Consider the following 17,889-nt stretch of genomic DNA (forward strand, 5'->3'; position numbering starts at 1 on the left):
AATCAGTGAAAAACTCCTATAAAAGTCAGTCAGTTGGACAGGATCCTTCCACCGTGGGAAACTGCACCAGACTGACATCTTCATTTTCTAAGTAAGATAAAAACATCAACCTTCATGGCACTCAGTGAAGTTTCTCATTTCAAATGCAGTAAAGGTTTCATGCTAGGTGTTCTAGTTCAAACCAGCAAAACATAGGCTTGTATTTAGAGTTAGTCATGAGCAGTTCGTATATCAGATAGGCTTCTCCACAGGCTGAGAGTTAGGGATGGCTTTGTAAGAGCCAAAGCAGATCCACCTGCACCTCATAAGATGGAAGTACTGATTAAACTTACACTAATGCTTAGGCTCAGGCTGTGATTTGACACTTCAGGCTTTTAGGAAATACTAGGAAACACTTCCTATCTTCATTCTCTCCCCCTCTGTTTGCCAGCATAACTCAGGAGGTTGGTGCTTCTGCCAACATTGCTGACAAACCTTTCATATCAGGCCACGGCCTCGGTTTGTATTAGCGTGAATACAAGCCACTGCTGCCAGTGCACATAGCAATGAAGGATAAAGCCTGTAGCATGTTTCTCAGAGGATGTATTGTTTTTCTAAAGTGGAGGTACATTTTATGTAAAAGGCAAAAGGAAACATTCTACTTGGGACTGATAAAGGAGCTTTCTGCTATCTTTATGCAGCACACACACTACAGAAAAAATGGTATTAAAAAGATAGCAGTGAATGTTTTGTCCTTGAACAAACATCTGCACTGTGAAGTCTGAGCACACATTCTTACTTGACAAAAATGTGGGCTTAGATTATTTTTGAATCTTCTCTAGTTCTTGCCCATATAAGTATTTAGAAAAAAAGCAAATAAATATTCAACAGTCTTCTAGCTTCCTTTACAAATATGACATTTCAGCTGGAATTAGTTGTGATAAAATACAGTGCAATGCACTTATTGTTGGCCTGCACATTTCTTCAAGGCAAGGCTGCATTTGTTCTTAACTTCATCATTCAACCTTTCCTGAATAACAGCACTTCATGTAAAGCCTACACTTGCACAGAACAATAAAGAGCAACATGCAGAAGGCATTCATATGCCTTTTTCAGTGAGGCAGGGAATATGTGCCTTTTTATACTCTATCTACATATCCATCAAGATGAAGGATACCAAAATAATGGATTTTGTAAGGAAGCTAAAATTCTATACCATTTTATACTAATTCAGACATCTATAAGTAATGCTTAAGTAATATGTGCTTATCTTTTTCAGCTGATGCAGAAGTGACACTTTTGTCTGCATTTTGTGATTATTGCTTTCTTTGCATGTCAGATATTAAATCTGAAGATACATTTTGTTTTTTATCCTTTTTGAAAGGCTACATTTTAAGAGTTATTGTATCCATTAACTAGAAAATAAAGTTGTGCATACTGAAAAGATACTCCATGCATCTATTTTTTTAAGAACTGATCTCTTTGTGAATTCATATTATGAGTAAATAAAATATATTATGTAGGGATAAGTTTCTCATTTCCCTTACATCTGCCACTTATTTTAGACAACCAGCAAAGTCAAAAGGGAGAAACCCATTCTCTGTACCTTCTGGGGATAAGAAAACACACAGTATGCTTAAATCACAGCTTTTTAATGATAAGGTTAACATTAAGGTAATAAGAAGAGTTGTATGCAGGAACACGAAGTCCCAAACCTGGAGATTCAGCAAGACAAGCAGTGATCAGTCTGAAGTGTCTGGAGTAGAGTTGTCCCCACCTTAGAACTCTGGAAGAGTTAAGGCACTTAACCTTTAGTATCTCTTTAAGCCTTATAACCTATGACTTATTTTTTTTAATATATATATTCCTTTCTTCAGTGCTATAAGCCCACTCCATGGACAGTCTCCCACTGAACTACTCAGAATTTACAAAAAGCTAAGTTTATTAAAGTATCAGAGTAGTCACAGAGGTCTAGTGCTAGGAAGCTTTAGGATGCACTGGAGCCTGCTGTTCCATCAAGCCACTGACTTTTTTTTAAGAAAAGCAATCCTGATTACAAGATTGCTCAGAGCATAAGGAATTTATCATTTCCATGGTAAGATTTAAGGCAGATCATTAGCAGCTGACAGAGCCCCATGGGGTTTCAAGCCTACAGACTTCTTCAGTTTCTTTAGAAGTCTGCTCCATAGGAAATGCTCTCCTGGCACAGGCAGGGGTGCCGTAGCTCCTACACAGAAAGCCCTGCCCCATCTGTCCTGTTTTTCCCCCTCCATGAAGGCACGGGTTCACATCTATGTTTCCACCTACTCCAAGGCCACATGAAGCCCCACAGCAGGCGCGTTACCAGCACACACAGGACCCCGTACGGGGGGCTGCAGGCCGCTACCGGAGGCCCAGGGCGGCGCACCCGGGGCCGCCCGCCGGCAGAGCGGAGTGCACGGAGCCTCCCCGTCTGCCCCGGGGCGCCGGGCAGTGCCGGAGGGGGGCGAGGGCCGGGCCAGGAAGGCCCCGCGCAGGGCGGGCGACCACCCGCCCCCAGCCCGCCGCCATTTCCGGAAGCGCCCCCGCCCCGTCCCCCCATGGCGCATGCGCAGCGCGCGCGCCACTGCCACCTCCTCCCCCCGGGGGGCCGCAGGCCGCCATCACCTATCCCAGGGGACACTGCGGCACCACGGCGCCCCCCCACCCCTTTCTTGCGGTGCCTGCTGGGAAAGAGAGGCGCCAGTCACGGTTCGGCGCCGATCCGCCAGGCTCTGCTTCCCCCGCGGGATCCTCCGCGCCCTCGGCGTCTCACGACCGCTCTGCGGAGACGCACCAAGCGACGCGCCGCGGCCTCATTCCCAGAGCGCTCTTTTTCACGCCCGCCCACTCCTGTCTCGGCAACTTCCGCTTCCGGCCCCACCCTTCCGCTCCCACAGTGCCCCGCGCCGAATCATGGACCACAATGGTGAGGAGGGGACAGGCCGGGAGACCCATTTATACCCGTCCCCGCTCGGGCCCGCTCCGCGCCAGCGGGCGGCGAGCGGCCGCGCTCGGCGCCGCCGGGCTTGGGGCGACGCGAGGGTAGCGGGGAGGCGGCCCGGCGCCCGGCAACGCGGGCGGGGCCCTCCGTTCGCCGCCGTTCGGCGCGGCCCGCGCGGCGCGGCCTGGTCGCTCCCCCGGCGCTGGGCCCGCGCCCCCCGCCGCGGCCTCGCGCCTTCCAGCGGCCCCGCCCCGCCCCCGCGAGCGGCGCGGCCCGGCGCCGGCGGCCCGGAGCCTGTGGGTTGGCGGCGGGGGGAGGCAGCCCGCGGGGCAGAGAAGCTGCGCTCGTCCGGCCGCCGCGTTTCCCGGGCTTGGTGCCGGTAATGGCTTTTCCGGTTGCCGGGGCGCGCCGCGGAGGGGGTGCTTTCTAATGCCGCGCGTGAATCTGTTCTTGTTGCGTTGACGTTTTCCTGGTTAGTCCGCTGGCGTAATCTACGGAGTAGATAAGGGGATGACTTTTGTTTTTCTTTGGGAATGACTGCGCTATAAACACATGTAGTATTTGAGCTGTGCTTATAAATTAAAAAAAATCCTTAAAATACAAAAAAAAAGCTTTAGAGAAGCTGATGGAGGTGACAAGACAACTTATCACTTCTCATTATATATTCTCTAAATAGTCTAAGCGATTTTGTTACGTTTCTTATATTTTTTTCCTTGACTTATTCCTGTTAGTTGTGCTTAAACGGACTTGAGTTTATTGTTCTTCTATGAAATATGAATGACTAATGCACTAGTTAGTTTGGATTAGTTGAGCAACTAAGTCGTGTGAGTATTCCTAGCTTGCAAAGGTGTATGGAAGAGAAGTATCAGAACTTCATTTTCTCCTATTTTTAGTTCAGTGGACTGAATGATGTAAAAAGGTTTTTGTCTTTAAAACTTATTTTATTTATTCCTGTTTGTAAAAGGATTGAGGTCCTGCAGAGACCTTTTTGGTCTCTAGTGTAGTGCCTTTTTGGTCTCTAGTGTAGTGCCTTTTTGGTCTCTAGTGTAGTGCCTTTTTGGTCTCTAGTGTAGTGCCTTTTTGGTCTCTAGTGTAGTGCCTTTTTGGTCTCTAGTGTAGTGCCTTTTTGGTCTCTAGTGTAGTGCCTTTTTGGTCTCTAGTGTAGTGCCTTTTTGGTCTCTAGTGTAGTGCCTTTTTGGTCTCTAGTGTAGTGCCTTTGTGTATTTGAGTCAAGATTGTTTCTTATTCTGCCCCAGTAGCAGCATTTGCCTTAGGTTTTCTGTTAGAGGACTTGTGAATGATCTCAGAACTTTTGTAACAGAAAACAGAATTTCCCAACAAGTGGAACATCAACAGCTTTAGCATTATTGTCTCTTATGTTCTAGTCTAACTGCCTCTGGGGAAGCCTTGTATTTGAGTTGCGTGTTTGCTGGGTCATCTGTTTAGCCAACAGGATGGCCTAAAACCCTCCAAATTAACAGAAGTAAAATCAAGGTTTATTGTCTTTGCTTTTTTTTTTTTTTTCATTTTGCCTTTTAGATTGAAATGTGTCAACCACAGTACTAAGAGAAATAAATACACTTGACCCAAAGAAAATTGAGGTTCTTGATTTTGAGGTAAAGTGACTGTTAGGGCACAGTCCCAACTTGAAACTTGTCACAGTTCCTAGTTTTGGTGTTAGCTGCTGAATAACTTTGGGCAAGTCCCTGTTTAACTTTTTTTTCTGTTTCTCTTTCTACTTGTTGTGTTGTATATGGAGCTTATAAGCTCTGAGGGACAGTAGTTGTTTATGTGTGGTAGTGTGCAGTGTTATACTACTTGAACCTAATTCCAGTGTCCAGATGCTTCCCTGTTGAAATGATTTGGAGCCTCAGTAGTCATTCCAGGGCTGCAGTGCCGTATCTGAAGTTGAACAGCAGGGCTCACTCTATAATAGCTTGTGGCATGCTCCTTGGGGGCTGAGCAGGTCCCACTTTTAAACATTCCCAGCCTCTGATGCTAAACCCTTTCATGACAGACCAGAAATGGTAAGGTTGTTAAATACGTGTCCTTATCTTTCCAGTCAAAAACATGGACAGGACTTGCATTTGAAATGTTTTAAAGGGGAGGAGGGGCGAAGGACCTACAAAATGCCAAACCCAACCCTCCAAAATGCTAAGATATGCGAGAGAGTTCCTAACAAAATTTTTGATTACTTGTGTTTCAAAACGTAAGTTTAGCTGCTGTGTTCCTTATGGTCTTGCATATCTACTCATCCTATAATGGATGTTGAGTTAAAGGCTTACAAATACGAGTCTAGTAATGGTTTTATAGAAGTTTTATTTTTTATTACAAAGAGCTGATAGGCATATATATTGGCAAAATAACATTTTCAATTAAAATGAAAGTGAACTGCATCGATTTGTGAAAGACATCTTTTATTTTTGTATAAATGAGATGCTGTATAGTGGGTTAAGGTAGACTTACTGAAAGATGGGGAAGTGTGTGAACTGTACCCCTTTTGTGAGTGTTGCCTGTTACAATACTGACTCCTAGATTATCTCTTAAGGCCTGTGTCCACTCATGTTTGTGTCAAACTATTTCTTGCTTCTTTTGCTGTGCTACTCAGATTTAAACCTGGTTAAAGAGAATTCTGTATAGGAGAAAGTGCTAGTTTTTAATATAGCAAAGATATTGCTATATACTATAAGCATCAACATTTTTTGTGATGCTTTATACTGAACTCCCAAGTGATATGTCAAATTGCTGAGAGTTAGTATGGAAACTAGTTTCCTTCCAGCTTGCTTAGTAAACAAGTTACGTAGATTTTTCTTATGAGAAAAGATCATTTTTATTATTTATATAGTCAAGATTGTATAAAGAGTTATATTCAAGCTGTTGTAGGAGCAGTACAATAGTTAACTAGTCATTTCTCTGTTATGGAGAGCTGACAGGCTAGCTCTGACAGACAAGCTACTTCTATTAAAATAGTTTTATTTCTAAAACTACATTCCTCAAGATCACAGTTGTTCCCAAAACAATGTTGTGACCTGATTTCTAGAAGAAACCATATGTGAAGAGATTTAAGATCATTTTTCTAGTGGGTGAACTTCAGTATGTTATATGAATCTTAAACAAGCTTCAATGATTGTTTTGCTTAAAACTTTTCTATTAATATTTAACCTCTTTATGGACTGTTAAGTAATTGAAAAATTACAGCAACTTATTTTTCTATTTCATAGACAATGATTTGCAAGGAACAAATAGTTCAGGATCTTTGGGTGGTCTTGATGTTCGTAGAAGAATCCCTATAAAGCTTATCTCAAAACAGACCAATAAAACCAAACCTGCACCTCGAACTCCAAGAAATATGAACAGGATGCCTTCAAAGACACAAGCTGGTGAAGAAGGTAAATTAATATAAATACTAGCCCTGTAATAAGGAAGCCTGGGTGGTATTCTACAGCACTGTTCGAGACCGCAGTATTGGAGACCTCGTCTGCTAGATTCTGTATGAGTTCAAAGCAAGGCAAATTTTGTATTTCCAGGTACTGCTGTGCCATCAATAACAAATGGTGCCTACTCCCAGAACAAACCATCTCACTGTTTTCAGTGTGTCTTTCTGCAGAATTGGCCCAGCAGACTGGAAGTGTTGTAGCATTTCTTGATGATCTCAGTACAGAATGATATGTGCTTTTAATTGCAGCTTGTATCAATTATGAAAGCTTTGAGGTTGGCTCTTGCAGTGGTCGTGTTGTCTTTGTGCATCTTTTCCTCTTTCCACAGAAGAATTTGATTATAATGAAGAGGAGCGATATGAATGCAAAGGGGGTGAAATGTTTGGAAATCAAAGGAGATTCCCTGGACCCATCTTTTGGGACTATAAGGTAAAATCATGGATGGAAAATCATTGGTCTTGGTCTATGAATCGTACCAAACTGTGGATCATCCTGGTAGATATGTTTTTAAGTAAACCTGATAGATATGTTTTTAAGTAGAAGTGCTTCCATTGACTTTGATTTACTGAAAATGTGTTCTCTGCTTTTTCATATTTATAGTGGTTTTGCTTCATTCTCAATTATTTCAGAATTTGCTGGTGTGTTGGTAATGGTTGAAATGAGAAGCTTTACTGATACTTTTTGTTCCCTCATCCTGTTCTCTATCCTGTTAGATAAACTTGCTGGGGGAAAAGGATGATACACCTGTCCATTTCTGTGATAAGTGTGGATTGCCCATCAAAATGTACGGACGCATGGTGAGTGAAATTATCAGTGGAAGAGGCAGCTATGGCTTCCCTTTAAGTAAAATTAGGTCTTGCTGTGTCACTGTGAGGCTTCTAGAAGTTAACTGATTTCAGCAGGCCTTTGAATGAACAGCAGGAGAGTATCAGGGTGGAACCAGAGCCTTAACTGCTGAACTGTTTTTGTTCCATGTGTCTGGTTGATGTTACTTTTTCTCTTGATTGATTAATCAAGCTTGCAAGTATGCCTGGTTTAAAGAAAAAAAAAAAAAAGAACAGAAAAGTAAACAAAAAACAAACCTCAAGTTCAGTGGCTTTCAATTTTATGTCACTTAGCTTTAAAAATAAACTCCTTACCTTAACTGAAGACTTGCAATGAATGTAGAAAACACTGTTCATTTTTATGTCCCTTTAATAACAATGTGAGAAAATCCCTGAGATGAAAGTAGATTTCTGAGTGCAATGTAACAGACTGAAGGATTAGGCTTAGTGACAGTTACACTTTTAAAATAATCCTTGCTAGCTGGCAAGAGAAGTGTAATTAGATTGCATGTGCAACTTCTGTAAATGTTCAGTATTAGTATTACTGCAAAACTTTTGTCTGTACCATTTGCCAACGCTCTTTATTTAAAAAAAATCAATCAAACAAAACTTGTGTTCTCCACTGTCTTTGGAAGTTTCTGTTCAAGTGTGCTCTAAACTGCTAACTACTGCTATGCCTGTTCACTTCATAGGTAACCTGGGTGGTTTTATTTTTAGAAATTGTGTTTTGGAAGGAGGAAATGTATCCTGCAAAGTAACACAGATACTTAGGTATGATGTCTTAGAACAGACTTTTTTTTTTTTTGTCTCTAGATACCTTGCAAGCATGTTTTCTGCTATGACTGTGCTATACTACATGAGAAAAAGGGAGACAAGATGTGTCCAGGGTAAGTTCTCTAGAGATTCATCATTAAAGATTCATTCATAAATATAGGAAAATAAATAGCTTATTTCAGGTATTTTATTAATGTTTCTTATTTATGTACCTTTAGAAGAGGTAGCAGAGTATTCTTTACTACACCGTTTCGTTATAGTTTCTTTTCCCTTAGCTAACATAAGTATTATAAGTATTACAGAAGGAATTTGTGACAGAGGTTGATGTCATTTCTAAATTTTCACCTTATGGGATTTTGATGTTATTTCATAGTTGTATTTGGAATCAAATACATTGGAAATTCCAAATACATTTGAAATCAAATACATGTATGTGGAGACTTACTAATTAGATAAACTTCAAAATCAGTGAAATGTCTTTCATTGCTACAGTAGGAGGAAAAAAGTCAGTTCTAATTTACTGAATCGGTAAAATGATTGACTTTTAACAGAACTATTTGCAGATTGAGCTCTCTGTGATGACAATAAACCAATACTGTTTTCTGATTTAGCTGTAATGAACCGGTGCAGCGAATTGAGCAGTGTGTACGGGGGTCTCTCTTCATGTGTAGCATTGTTCAAGGGTGCAAGAGAACGTATCTGTCACAGAGAGACTTACAAGCTCACATCAACCACCGTCATATGAGAGCTGGAAAGCCTGTTACTCGTCCTCCTCTTGAACCTGTTCATCCTCCTATTGCTCCACCTCCTGCTGAAATTCCTGAGCGTTTCATAATGCCACCTGACAAGCATCATATGAGCCACATTCCGCCAAAGCAGCACATTATGATGCCACCACCTCCTTTACAGCATGTGCCACATGAGCATTATAACCAGCCACATGAAGATATTCGTGCACCTCCTGCAGAGATGTCGATGGCTCCACCACCACCTCGCCCAGTCAGTCAGGACACCTTCCGCATTTCAACGAGAAAACACAGCAACTTAATAACCGTCCCTATACAGGATGATTCGAATTCAGGTGCTCGAGAACCACCTCCACCAGCCCCAGCACCTGCTCATCATCATCCTGAATATCAGGGTCAGCCAGTGGTATCGCACCCTCACCATATTATGCCTCCACAGCAACATTATGCACCCCCACCCCCACCGCCTCCACCAATAAGCCATCCGCTGCAACATCCTCCTCAGGCAGCAGGTACTCCTCACATGGTATATAGCCAAGCTCCTCCTCCACCAATGACCTCTGCTCCTCCTCCAATAACCCCCCCACCCGGACATATAATTGCCCAGATGCCACCATATATGAATCATCCTCCTCCAGGACCTCCCCCTCCTCAGCATGGAGGCCCACCTGTAAATGTAAATGCACCCCCTCCCCATCACTATAATCCTAACTCTTTGCCACAGTTCAGTGAAGATCAAGGAACTCTCAGCCCCCCTTTCACACAGCCAGGGGGGATGAGTCCAGGGATATGGCCTGCTCCGAGAGGGCCACCTCCACCTCCGAGAATGCAGGGGCCTCCTGCTCAAGCCCCGCTTCCTGGACCACACCACCCTGATCAAGCGAGATACAGACCCTATTACCAATGATATGAGCAATTATATGAATAGAGAGTGCTATGAAGAGGATAAAACTATATACAACAGTCTTTTAATTAATTGTTTTGGGGTTATATTTTTTTTAATACTGTCATTTTGACTGTAAGACATTTTGGGGTTTGAATCTTCAATAATTTTTAAACCTTGGCCGTAGGACTCTGACTTCAAATATTCAGTAGTGCTAAAATAAGTGGCTTAGTAGACCACAGTTGCATTTTAACAGAACTTCTGTCTCTAGTGTGGCTAAATTGTCCTAAAATGAACACTTGTAATATTATTTCCTAGAGAAAATGAACATGCATTGTACCAATATTGTTTTTGTTAAATCCAATGTTTAGTTTCACTTGTGAATATGTTTTTGTTAACCTGTGTACAATAATCAAATTGAAATATGGTTGTAAAAGTTCTGGGCTTCTATGGGAAGTTAACACAGACACAGTTCCTGGACACCGTTTTGGTACTAATACTTTCCAAATGGGCAGCATAATGAAGTACTAAGGAAACTTTAATTTCTCTTATATTAACAGTTACCATTACTTACAGTGAATTCAGGTTATTCTGACACTATGGCACTAGAAATCAGATGTGCAAAATACTGCATCTCACTTTTTTCTTTTTTTTTTAATTTTGTAATATCAGGAGAGCAAAAATAAATATATCAGAAATGCAGCTTTGGGCATGACATAAAACCATGTCATGAGGATTTTTTGTTTGTTTTGGGTTTTGTTTGTTTGTTTGTTTTTAAAAAGCTCAGTTTTGGCTCAGAAGGTTCTGTTTACATGTACACTCCTCACTGGTGTTGAATTCAAACTATTGTGTTTACCTATAGATATGTTTGTGTGGAAGTGGCCATGGACGGACTTGCCATGTCTGTGAGAGAACCGGATTATTTTTTGGAGGGAAGTGGCATTTGCCTGTGTCACTTTATATGATATGTACAGTAGGAAAATTTCCCATTTTGATAATTTGAAAGAAGGGATCTGAAATCTGTTGTGTAGATCTAAAAAAATAAAAATAAAAATAAAAAACCCTACAAAGCCTTTATCTGTTTCAGTTTTGTGGTATAGATTTAATTGAACAGACAATGGTTCATATAAAGGTTTTGTCTTTTTTTTTTTTTTTTTTTTTTTTTTTTTCCCTCCAAGCAGATATTTAAGGAGACTGTCAGGTCTGTTTTGGTCTAAAATTTAGGTTTTATAAGCACACTCTTAAATACAAATACAGTAAAAGTAAGATGTGAATGTTCTCTGTAATGCAGCTGGTAGCAGAACCAGACAATGATAAGACAGTGCCGTCTGTTGTTTGGAATGCTTATCTTTGCATTTCAAATCAGTGTTAGTGCTGAACTTTCTTTTTTCAAAATGTCAGTTTTCTAGCAGTGGTGCTTTCAGATAGAAAAGAAAATCCTGTGGGTTTTTTTTAAGGTTTGTAATTTCCTACTATTCTCAAATAACCTGAACTGTCTTCTCAAAACCTTAGTGTTGCTATTTGTTTTGTAAACCTCTTTTTCTTGCTTCATTATTTTGATTTGTCAAAGAGCCTTGGTGGTGCAACATTCCAAATTTTGTAATTTTACATATAAACTCCATGTTTTCTAATCACCAGAGCAAGTGCCCTTTAGATTTGCTGTCTGTCCTTGACTGCCATTGATTTCCTTGTGACCATGGGCAAATCTTTTAGACTACCTTTCAAATAAATATAGATGCATGACAAATCTTTAGAGATGTGCAAATAAACTTTGAAGTATACAAACGGTCAGTAAGTGTCAACTGGTTAAAAATCTGCTTAGCTGTAATATGCTTATTTCTAAGAACCAGATTAACTTTGTTTTCGTTTCTCCGAAGAATGCAAAAATTCATTTTAAATAAAACACATGGCAAAGAAAAAGACTCTGTGGTAGAACAATACAGTACAGGGTTGCTGAAAACTGACTTTCGGTGTGGGTGAAGGAGAAAATTGCTCTGTCACCATTATTTTGTTTCAGTAATTTATAATAAATAACATAAAGAACTTTAAAGTGCTTTCTTTTGTCATTGTTAAATGATTCAGTAGGCAGTAGCTTTAGGCAGGTTTATATTACAGCATATAAGACAGGGATTTCCTATGATATGAAATTAAAGTGACCAATCTTACTTGACTCTCTAAAGCCCAACTTTTTGTTTGATGTACCTATTTTAACTGCACTTACTGATGGTTCTAGAAACCAGCTTCATTTTCTATAGCCTGAGAAGGTAACACATGAAGATTTACTAGGAAACCACTTGGCAAGCTTTTGTGTGGGGAGGGACGTCAACGTAACCAGTGCACTCTGTTTTGAAAAAGCAGATATTTAGAAGTCGGCTATTATCTGTGAACTGCTGATGACAAGGAAATTGCAACTATTTCCATTATGCTCCTAGCTTTTAGAAATCAGTTGGACTGCATATCTTTATTAGATATTACCCAGTCTCTTGTGAAGCAGGTGAAGGGTTCAAGCCTAGTAGTTCTGGGTCCACTGACTTTTTTCTGATGTTATTGGTAAAATACTTCTCTGAAAGTGCTGAAACAGTTTAATAGACTAAGGGAAAACAGCAGCCCTCACTTCACCTGAAAGCACAAAAGATGGACAAATGTCACAGTGGAGAATGTGTGAAGATATTTTTGGTTATTTTTGAGGCCAGGAAAGGTGACATTTTGATCACTGGAGTGTGACACAATACTCCCCCTAAAATCAGTAGGATCCCTTGAGTTGTTTAACGGCTGTGAATCGGAATGTCATTGTGATGGAGGACTTACTAAAAGGTCCTCTCATGTAGGCAGGATTTGGACTTGGGTCGAATTTCTATGTACTGCTTGTAAAGGAAGACCTAAATCTTTTTTATTTACATCTCTGTATTAAGTGTATCTTTGTAACGGAGGGTACTATACATGCTTTCATATTTACAAGCTCTTAAGTTAGAGATTTCTGTTTACTACTTCCTTGGTGGAAACCTTCTGTTAGCAGTTGTTTTGAGATTATTTATGAGATTTGATTTTTTTTAATTGCAAAATACCTGATTGTTTCAGTGGGAAGTTCAGAAATGCCATATACTATATTTCACTGCATACTTAAACAGTCTTAGAAACAGTGAGAAGTGCTTGTGGATTCTTTAGATTCCTATTTTTGTGTTCTTTTAAAGACAAAAGTTAAACATTCAAATTGAATTACTTTTATTGCAAATAAATATCTCTATCTGTGGCAGCAATCTCCCTTGTTAAGCATTACCAAGTAGCTCTCAAGTTTTAAGAAAAATTCTGACAACATTTTAAATTTGTTAGCCATTGTAGGATCCTGTAATAATGCCATACAACTGAATGAGAAGGAGCTTGATGATAGTTTGTGTCCACTGTGAAATTCATAAAGGGACACTAGCAGCCATCCCAGATACCTGTCTCCTTAAACTTTATCTTCAATGCCTTGTATAACTTTGCTTAAAGGATGCAACAATGCATACTTTAAAACAAGCAAGCTAATTGCATGAGCGTGTTCTTTATTTTTGTTTTTTGAAAAGCTATTTACTTGAAGATTGGGTACCTATATGTGTTAAGTGATATTTTCACATCCTTTTAAAAAAGAAAAATGAAATGTGTGCATTTCACTTTAGATCTGATCCAAGAGAGTTTTAAAACTCCAGTAGACAAAACATTAATAGAGGGAATTTCTGCTTGTTTTCATTTATTGCTCTTAAAGGAATGTCAAGTTTATTTTGTCAAAAAATAAAGTGGAAGTACTTGTATTCGTTGCATATTAAATTTTGGAGACATAGCAGCAGAGAAAATCTGCCTGTTTTCAGTGTGATGTAAAGGCAAGTGTTTCCAGAAGTAAATCCATGGATATACTTTCTCTGTGGATCTAGTTTGAACACACTTCTCTGTTCTTAAAATATTTTGTACAGTGTAAAACTTTTGGCTAATTTTGCACTGTTTCCCTCTGGGTTCATTACCATATTGCTGACAAAGTAGGTACAGGTTCTCATCAGAAGATACTTTTTAAGCCTGGGAAACTAGGAGTACAATGGAATAAAATTTCAACTTAATATTGAATGTATAGTAAATACAATTTGAGCTTTTCATGTTCATATATATGACACTACAAAGTCCAATGCATTATGCAGAGGATTGTCAAGGTTTATATTCATTTTTATCTTGAGACTACTTCTGAAAAGGAATTTTCAGTATTATGTAAGTTGTATTTCCACTGTTTTATTTTATGCTGTCAAAAACAATTCTTAGTCAGCGACTGTTAAAACAGCTTCGTATGGCAATGATGCCCTTGTAGCTGGTTCTTCAGTGTGTTCAGGTATGTTATATTCATACTAATGGCTCATACTGACTCGTTTGTAAACTGAACTAGCTGCATTTATTTGGTTAATGTGAAAGAGAATAATGAAGTTTAAAGCTACTTTTAGTCTTGACTTAGCCATGGTAATGTTTAGTGTTGACTTAGCCATAAAACAGTGTGAACTTAGAAGCTTTTCCTACTCTGAATCGTATCTTCTTCTTTCTAAATATGGAGACTTTTTAAAAATTGTTTTCAGTTTTGACTCAGTTGATGAGTGCAAGAGAAAAGATCAATAAATCCAACACATGTCTTGAGAGAAGTGGGTGGAAAAGCAGCAGGAAACTGTTAAATTGGCTCAGTCATCTTGATACTTTTATCAGTCATTTTAAAAATAGAACACACTTGATTCTTCGGTGCTAATGGGACAGATTGTAATACACATTTTCTGTTAATGGGGAAGAATGATAGTGAATGTATGCAAATGGACAGGAAAGTATGCATTTTTGTGTAGTAATGTTTCAAAATAGAACTTTAACTTAACTGCTTAGAAAAAAAAATTTTTTTAAAGTAGATGTGAATATAGTCTACAGAGTTTTATTCAGTTTTATTTGTGAAAAACAGTGCTTGAACACAGCTCCAAAATCAATTACGGCTAATGATTTCTTACACTAATAATAAAATTACATAAGTACTAATGACTGCTCCTGTGCTTTTTCTTATTCATTTCTGTATCAGGTGAACTTTCAGGTATTTTAATAGGAAGCATAGGGGAGCAGAGGTGAGGTTTGTAAAAAAGAGTGAGAAAAGAAAGCTGTCTACTTTTAGCACAGGGGTGAGGAAGAGAGAACTGCGATCCAGGTTTCTTTTCCAGTAAACAAGACTTTAGAGATCATTTTTCCTTAAGAGCAATTTATTTTGTAATTGAGAAAAATGCATGTTACAATGCCCTCTCCATTTGGCCTCAGTCCTTCAATGACTGACTTTGAGATTTTTGTCTCTGTATTTGATTCACACAATCTCCTATGCACTGTGAAGTGAAAACCAGATGTGAGAGTAACCGGTTTGAGCATCTCAAGCTCCATGGCTTCTGTATTTTCCATCGCCCTTGCTGGCTGTAAGCTGGCTACCATTTAGTTTCCAAGCATCGGCACTGTGCTGAGATTTAAGCTCAGAATATCTGCTGATACATTGACACAGTTGACCCTTCCCACTCCTCAAAACATATATGAGCTCCTCTTATATCAGGTTGCTATAGAGGGCAGGTTCTGGGCTTTGGGAGATGGCTGATCTTGAGGATAGCCTTAGCACCATACATACATTTCCGTACAAATTGTATGTCATTTGACTGTTCTTATCCTCCTAGCCCTTCAAATGATGTTTTCAGTACATATGTTAAAAAAGGTTACTTTACTGCACCACTCTGGTTTACATAGTTCAGAGGAGCATAGGGTGGATACAAGACAAAAGTCTCCCGCTGCAGCTGTGACATTTTCTTCTGGAACAAAACCTGTCAGCTCTCCAAAAAGAAAATGGGTATGCAGTTTGCCTTGTAGCTTCTTCTTGAGTAAAGGATTAAAAAGAAGTGCATGGTATTGCCCTAACCAAGTAGCAACAGAGCTCCATGGAAGAGTAATATCTGGGTTTCCAGTGGTCCTTCTCTCAAGATTAAGCCAGTCAGTCTGCATGACCACAATAGCCCACAATTAGAGCAAGATAGTGTTCTAATCTGGAAGAGGGTAAACTACCAAGAGGAATATTAGTATTAACTGAGAAACAGAGCTGAATGCAGAAATAATCAATACCTGGAGGGTGAAATCAGATAAAATATCAGAAATACAATGTTGCTATTGTTAACACAAAAATAAGGAGTAGGATGATTAGGATGACAAGTAGCTGGGATGTTACATGGGATCGCAAGGCTCTGGTGAAGGCTGTCTAGGTCTCATGTCCATTTAGGAAATGGTGGATAGCTTTGGAAGGGGGGATTATCCTCTGCTAAATCACAGTTTTATACACAGTTTCTGTTAGAAATCAGAGGGATTGAACTAACTTTGCCAAAATATTTGAATAGGGAGTGGAGCGCACTGTGATGTTCTGATTTTTCCAGTTGTTTGTATGCTGTAGTTAATACAGGGGGCATTGCAGTGTATTGGAAGAGACACTAGTATTGAAATGAATTAGTCAGAGATCTGGAATGGTCTTTCATTAACCTGAGGCCAACCAGCAAATCCAATATGTTTTTGAAGTGAAGTATTTGGTGTCTTACTCTCTTCTCATTTCCGCTGGACTGACTTGCTGTATGCTCATGATGTTTACCTGAGTCTGTATGTGAGCACAGGAATGTAAGGAACAGCCTGAGTCAGAAAGTCTAGATTCCACTATCACTGGTATGATGTGATATCACGATTTTCATAAATGTCAAGCCCCACCTTAGAAGTAATTCAGGTTTTTGTTCCTCTTCTTCCATTCAGAAAGGCTGTTCTAGAACCTCACCACTGTGAAAACTAGGGACTGTCTTCTAATTTCTAGCCTAAGTTTATGATTTGCCAGTTTATATCCATTTTTTTCTCCTTTAACAATGTTACTTTTTATCTTGCATAGCTTTTCTTCTCTCTGGGGTTAATTCCCTGATGTATTTTTAGCTCTTTTTGTCAGCCCGTGGATACAGACTCTCCATTCTGCAAACATCCTCGTAGCTTTGTCCATTAGTTTCACTATGGCTTCATCTTCCTAGAACATGAGGGCTCAGTACTGAATTTCAGAGTGTTTCAAATGAGATCTCATCTATGCATTGTACAGTAGTGCTAATATCTTTCTTATTCTTCTGGAAAAGTCTGTTCTGACACAATCCGTGTTTTTTCCAAGGCTGCATCAGATAGGCAGCTCAGCCACGTTCTGGTTGTACTTGGAAGATGTTACACATACCTGACTTAAGCAGCATGGCTGCTGTGGCAAGTTCAAAACAGCAGTGGGCAAGTACAACTGTCTACTATTCATTTGGTATCTGCAGTAGGTAGTGTATAACATCTTACCATGACTATCACCCAAGGCCTTTTCTCCCCCAACATTTCAGGCTAATGATCACCTACCACAGAATTGCAGTTTGTTATTCATCTGCAAATGTATGAATGTGTTTTCCAAACACTGAATTTCTTTTATCTCAGACTTCAAGGTCGCCTTATTCTTTCTGTATTCAAAGCCTCCTCACTTTGACATTATCTTTGAGCTTGGTGTCATTGGCAGTTTTCATCAGATCACTCCAGATTTTTGTAACAAAAATAGTTAATGAAAATATTAAACAGATCAGTCCTCCTCTCAACCTGGTACTTCCCTTTCAAATTCACCAGCTGAATTTGGCATATGTATGTGTACTTTTTATAAAATCAAGCGGCATTTCTCCCCACTTATTTCTGTCTGGTTTCCTTCAAAATTTGTTTTAGTCTTACAGACTGCTGAGATAAAGATCACGGTTCTTGGCTAGCCAGAACTCTTTCTTCTTCCCTCCACCATATCTTAAATAGAAGCCCAAATGCACAGTTCTCATCACTCCTGGCTTGGCTGGAAGTCAAGACTAAACTTGAAAAATAGAATACTTTTGTGATTTCACACTGCCATTTCTTTCAGACTTCCAAGATGGTTCCTTTTTCCTCTCCATTGAAGAGTTTTATATCTCCAGCACTGGCCACATTTAAATTAGAAGTTTTCTGTTTTTTTTTTTTTTCTCTATAAGATGTGCTGTAGTTTAGCTTCAAGTCTTAGACTTGAAAGTAATTGAAGGAGGTGTTAATTGAAGGCAGTTGTGCATCTCAGTTATGCAGACTAGAAGATCATAATGGACTCTTTCAGCTTAAAGTCCTTCTAATGTATGTCCAGGAGACCTAGGAAACTCAGCCTGCCTTTTGGCAGCTCTGTATTCACAGCTCTTCCTGAGCTGGGTCCTGGGGCCAGTGT

At 39.8% G+C, this 17,889-nt stretch overlaps 1 protein-coding gene and 1 long non-coding RNA gene across 5 annotated transcripts; one reads left to right on the forward strand and one right to left on the reverse strand.

Moving 5' to 3' along the window:
• Positions 1-1,615: 1,615 nt before the first annotated feature.
• On the reverse strand, positions 1,616-2,593 carry LOC112980489 (uncharacterized). The gene is made up of 2 exons (XR_003258444.2): positions 2,287-2,593; positions 1,616-1,765 (listed from the first exon to the last, which is right to left on the reverse strand). It is a non-coding gene; the product is annotated as an uncharacterized LOC112980489 (long non-coding RNA).
• A 73-nt stretch (positions 2,594-2,666) lies between these two features.
• Positions 2,667-11,655, forward strand: CBLL1 (Cbl proto-oncogene like 1). 4 transcript variants are annotated; one of them, XM_064505761.1, is made up of 7 exons: positions 2,668-2,926; positions 4,481-4,557; positions 6,163-6,330; positions 6,707-6,807; positions 7,092-7,175; positions 8,016-8,089; positions 8,588-11,655. In XM_064505761.1, exons 3-7 carry the CDS (start codon positions 6,291-6,293, stop codon positions 9,627-9,629), a joined length of 1,341 nt encoding a protein of 446 aa, XP_064361831.1. In that variant the 5' UTR covers positions 2,668-2,926; positions 4,481-4,557; positions 6,163-6,290; the 3' UTR covers positions 9,630-11,655. The 4 variants fall into 4 exon arrangements, with proteins under 4 accessions (XP_025951155.1, XP_064361831.1, XP_025951154.1 ...); XM_064505769.1 differs by lacking the exon at positions 2,668-2,926 and adding an exon at positions 3,191-3,320; XM_026095370.2 differs by lacking the exon at positions 4,481-4,557 and having other exon boundaries at positions 2,667-2,926; positions 6,710-6,807.
• Positions 11,656-17,889: the final 6,234 nt, after the last annotated feature.

Source organism: Dromaius novaehollandiae, chromosome 1 (assembly GCF_036370855.1).
Source record: "Dromaius novaehollandiae isolate bDroNov1 chromosome 1, bDroNov1.hap1, whole genome shotgun sequence".
NCBI classification, from domain to species: Eukaryota; Metazoa; Chordata; class Aves; order Casuariiformes; family Dromaiidae; genus Dromaius; species Dromaius novaehollandiae.

Excerpts from the sequence above, each read along its gene's own strand:
- CBLL1 (XM_026095369.2), top strand. Across the intron at positions 6,808-7,091 it reads CCATCTTTTGGGACTATAAG|ATAAACTTGCTGGGGGAAAA; the intron begins GTAAAATCATGG and ends CTATCCTGTTAG. Across the intron at positions 7,176-8,015 it reads TCAAAATGTACGGACGCATG|ATACCTTGCAAGCATGTTTT; the intron begins GTGAGTGAAATT and ends TTTTGTCTCTAG.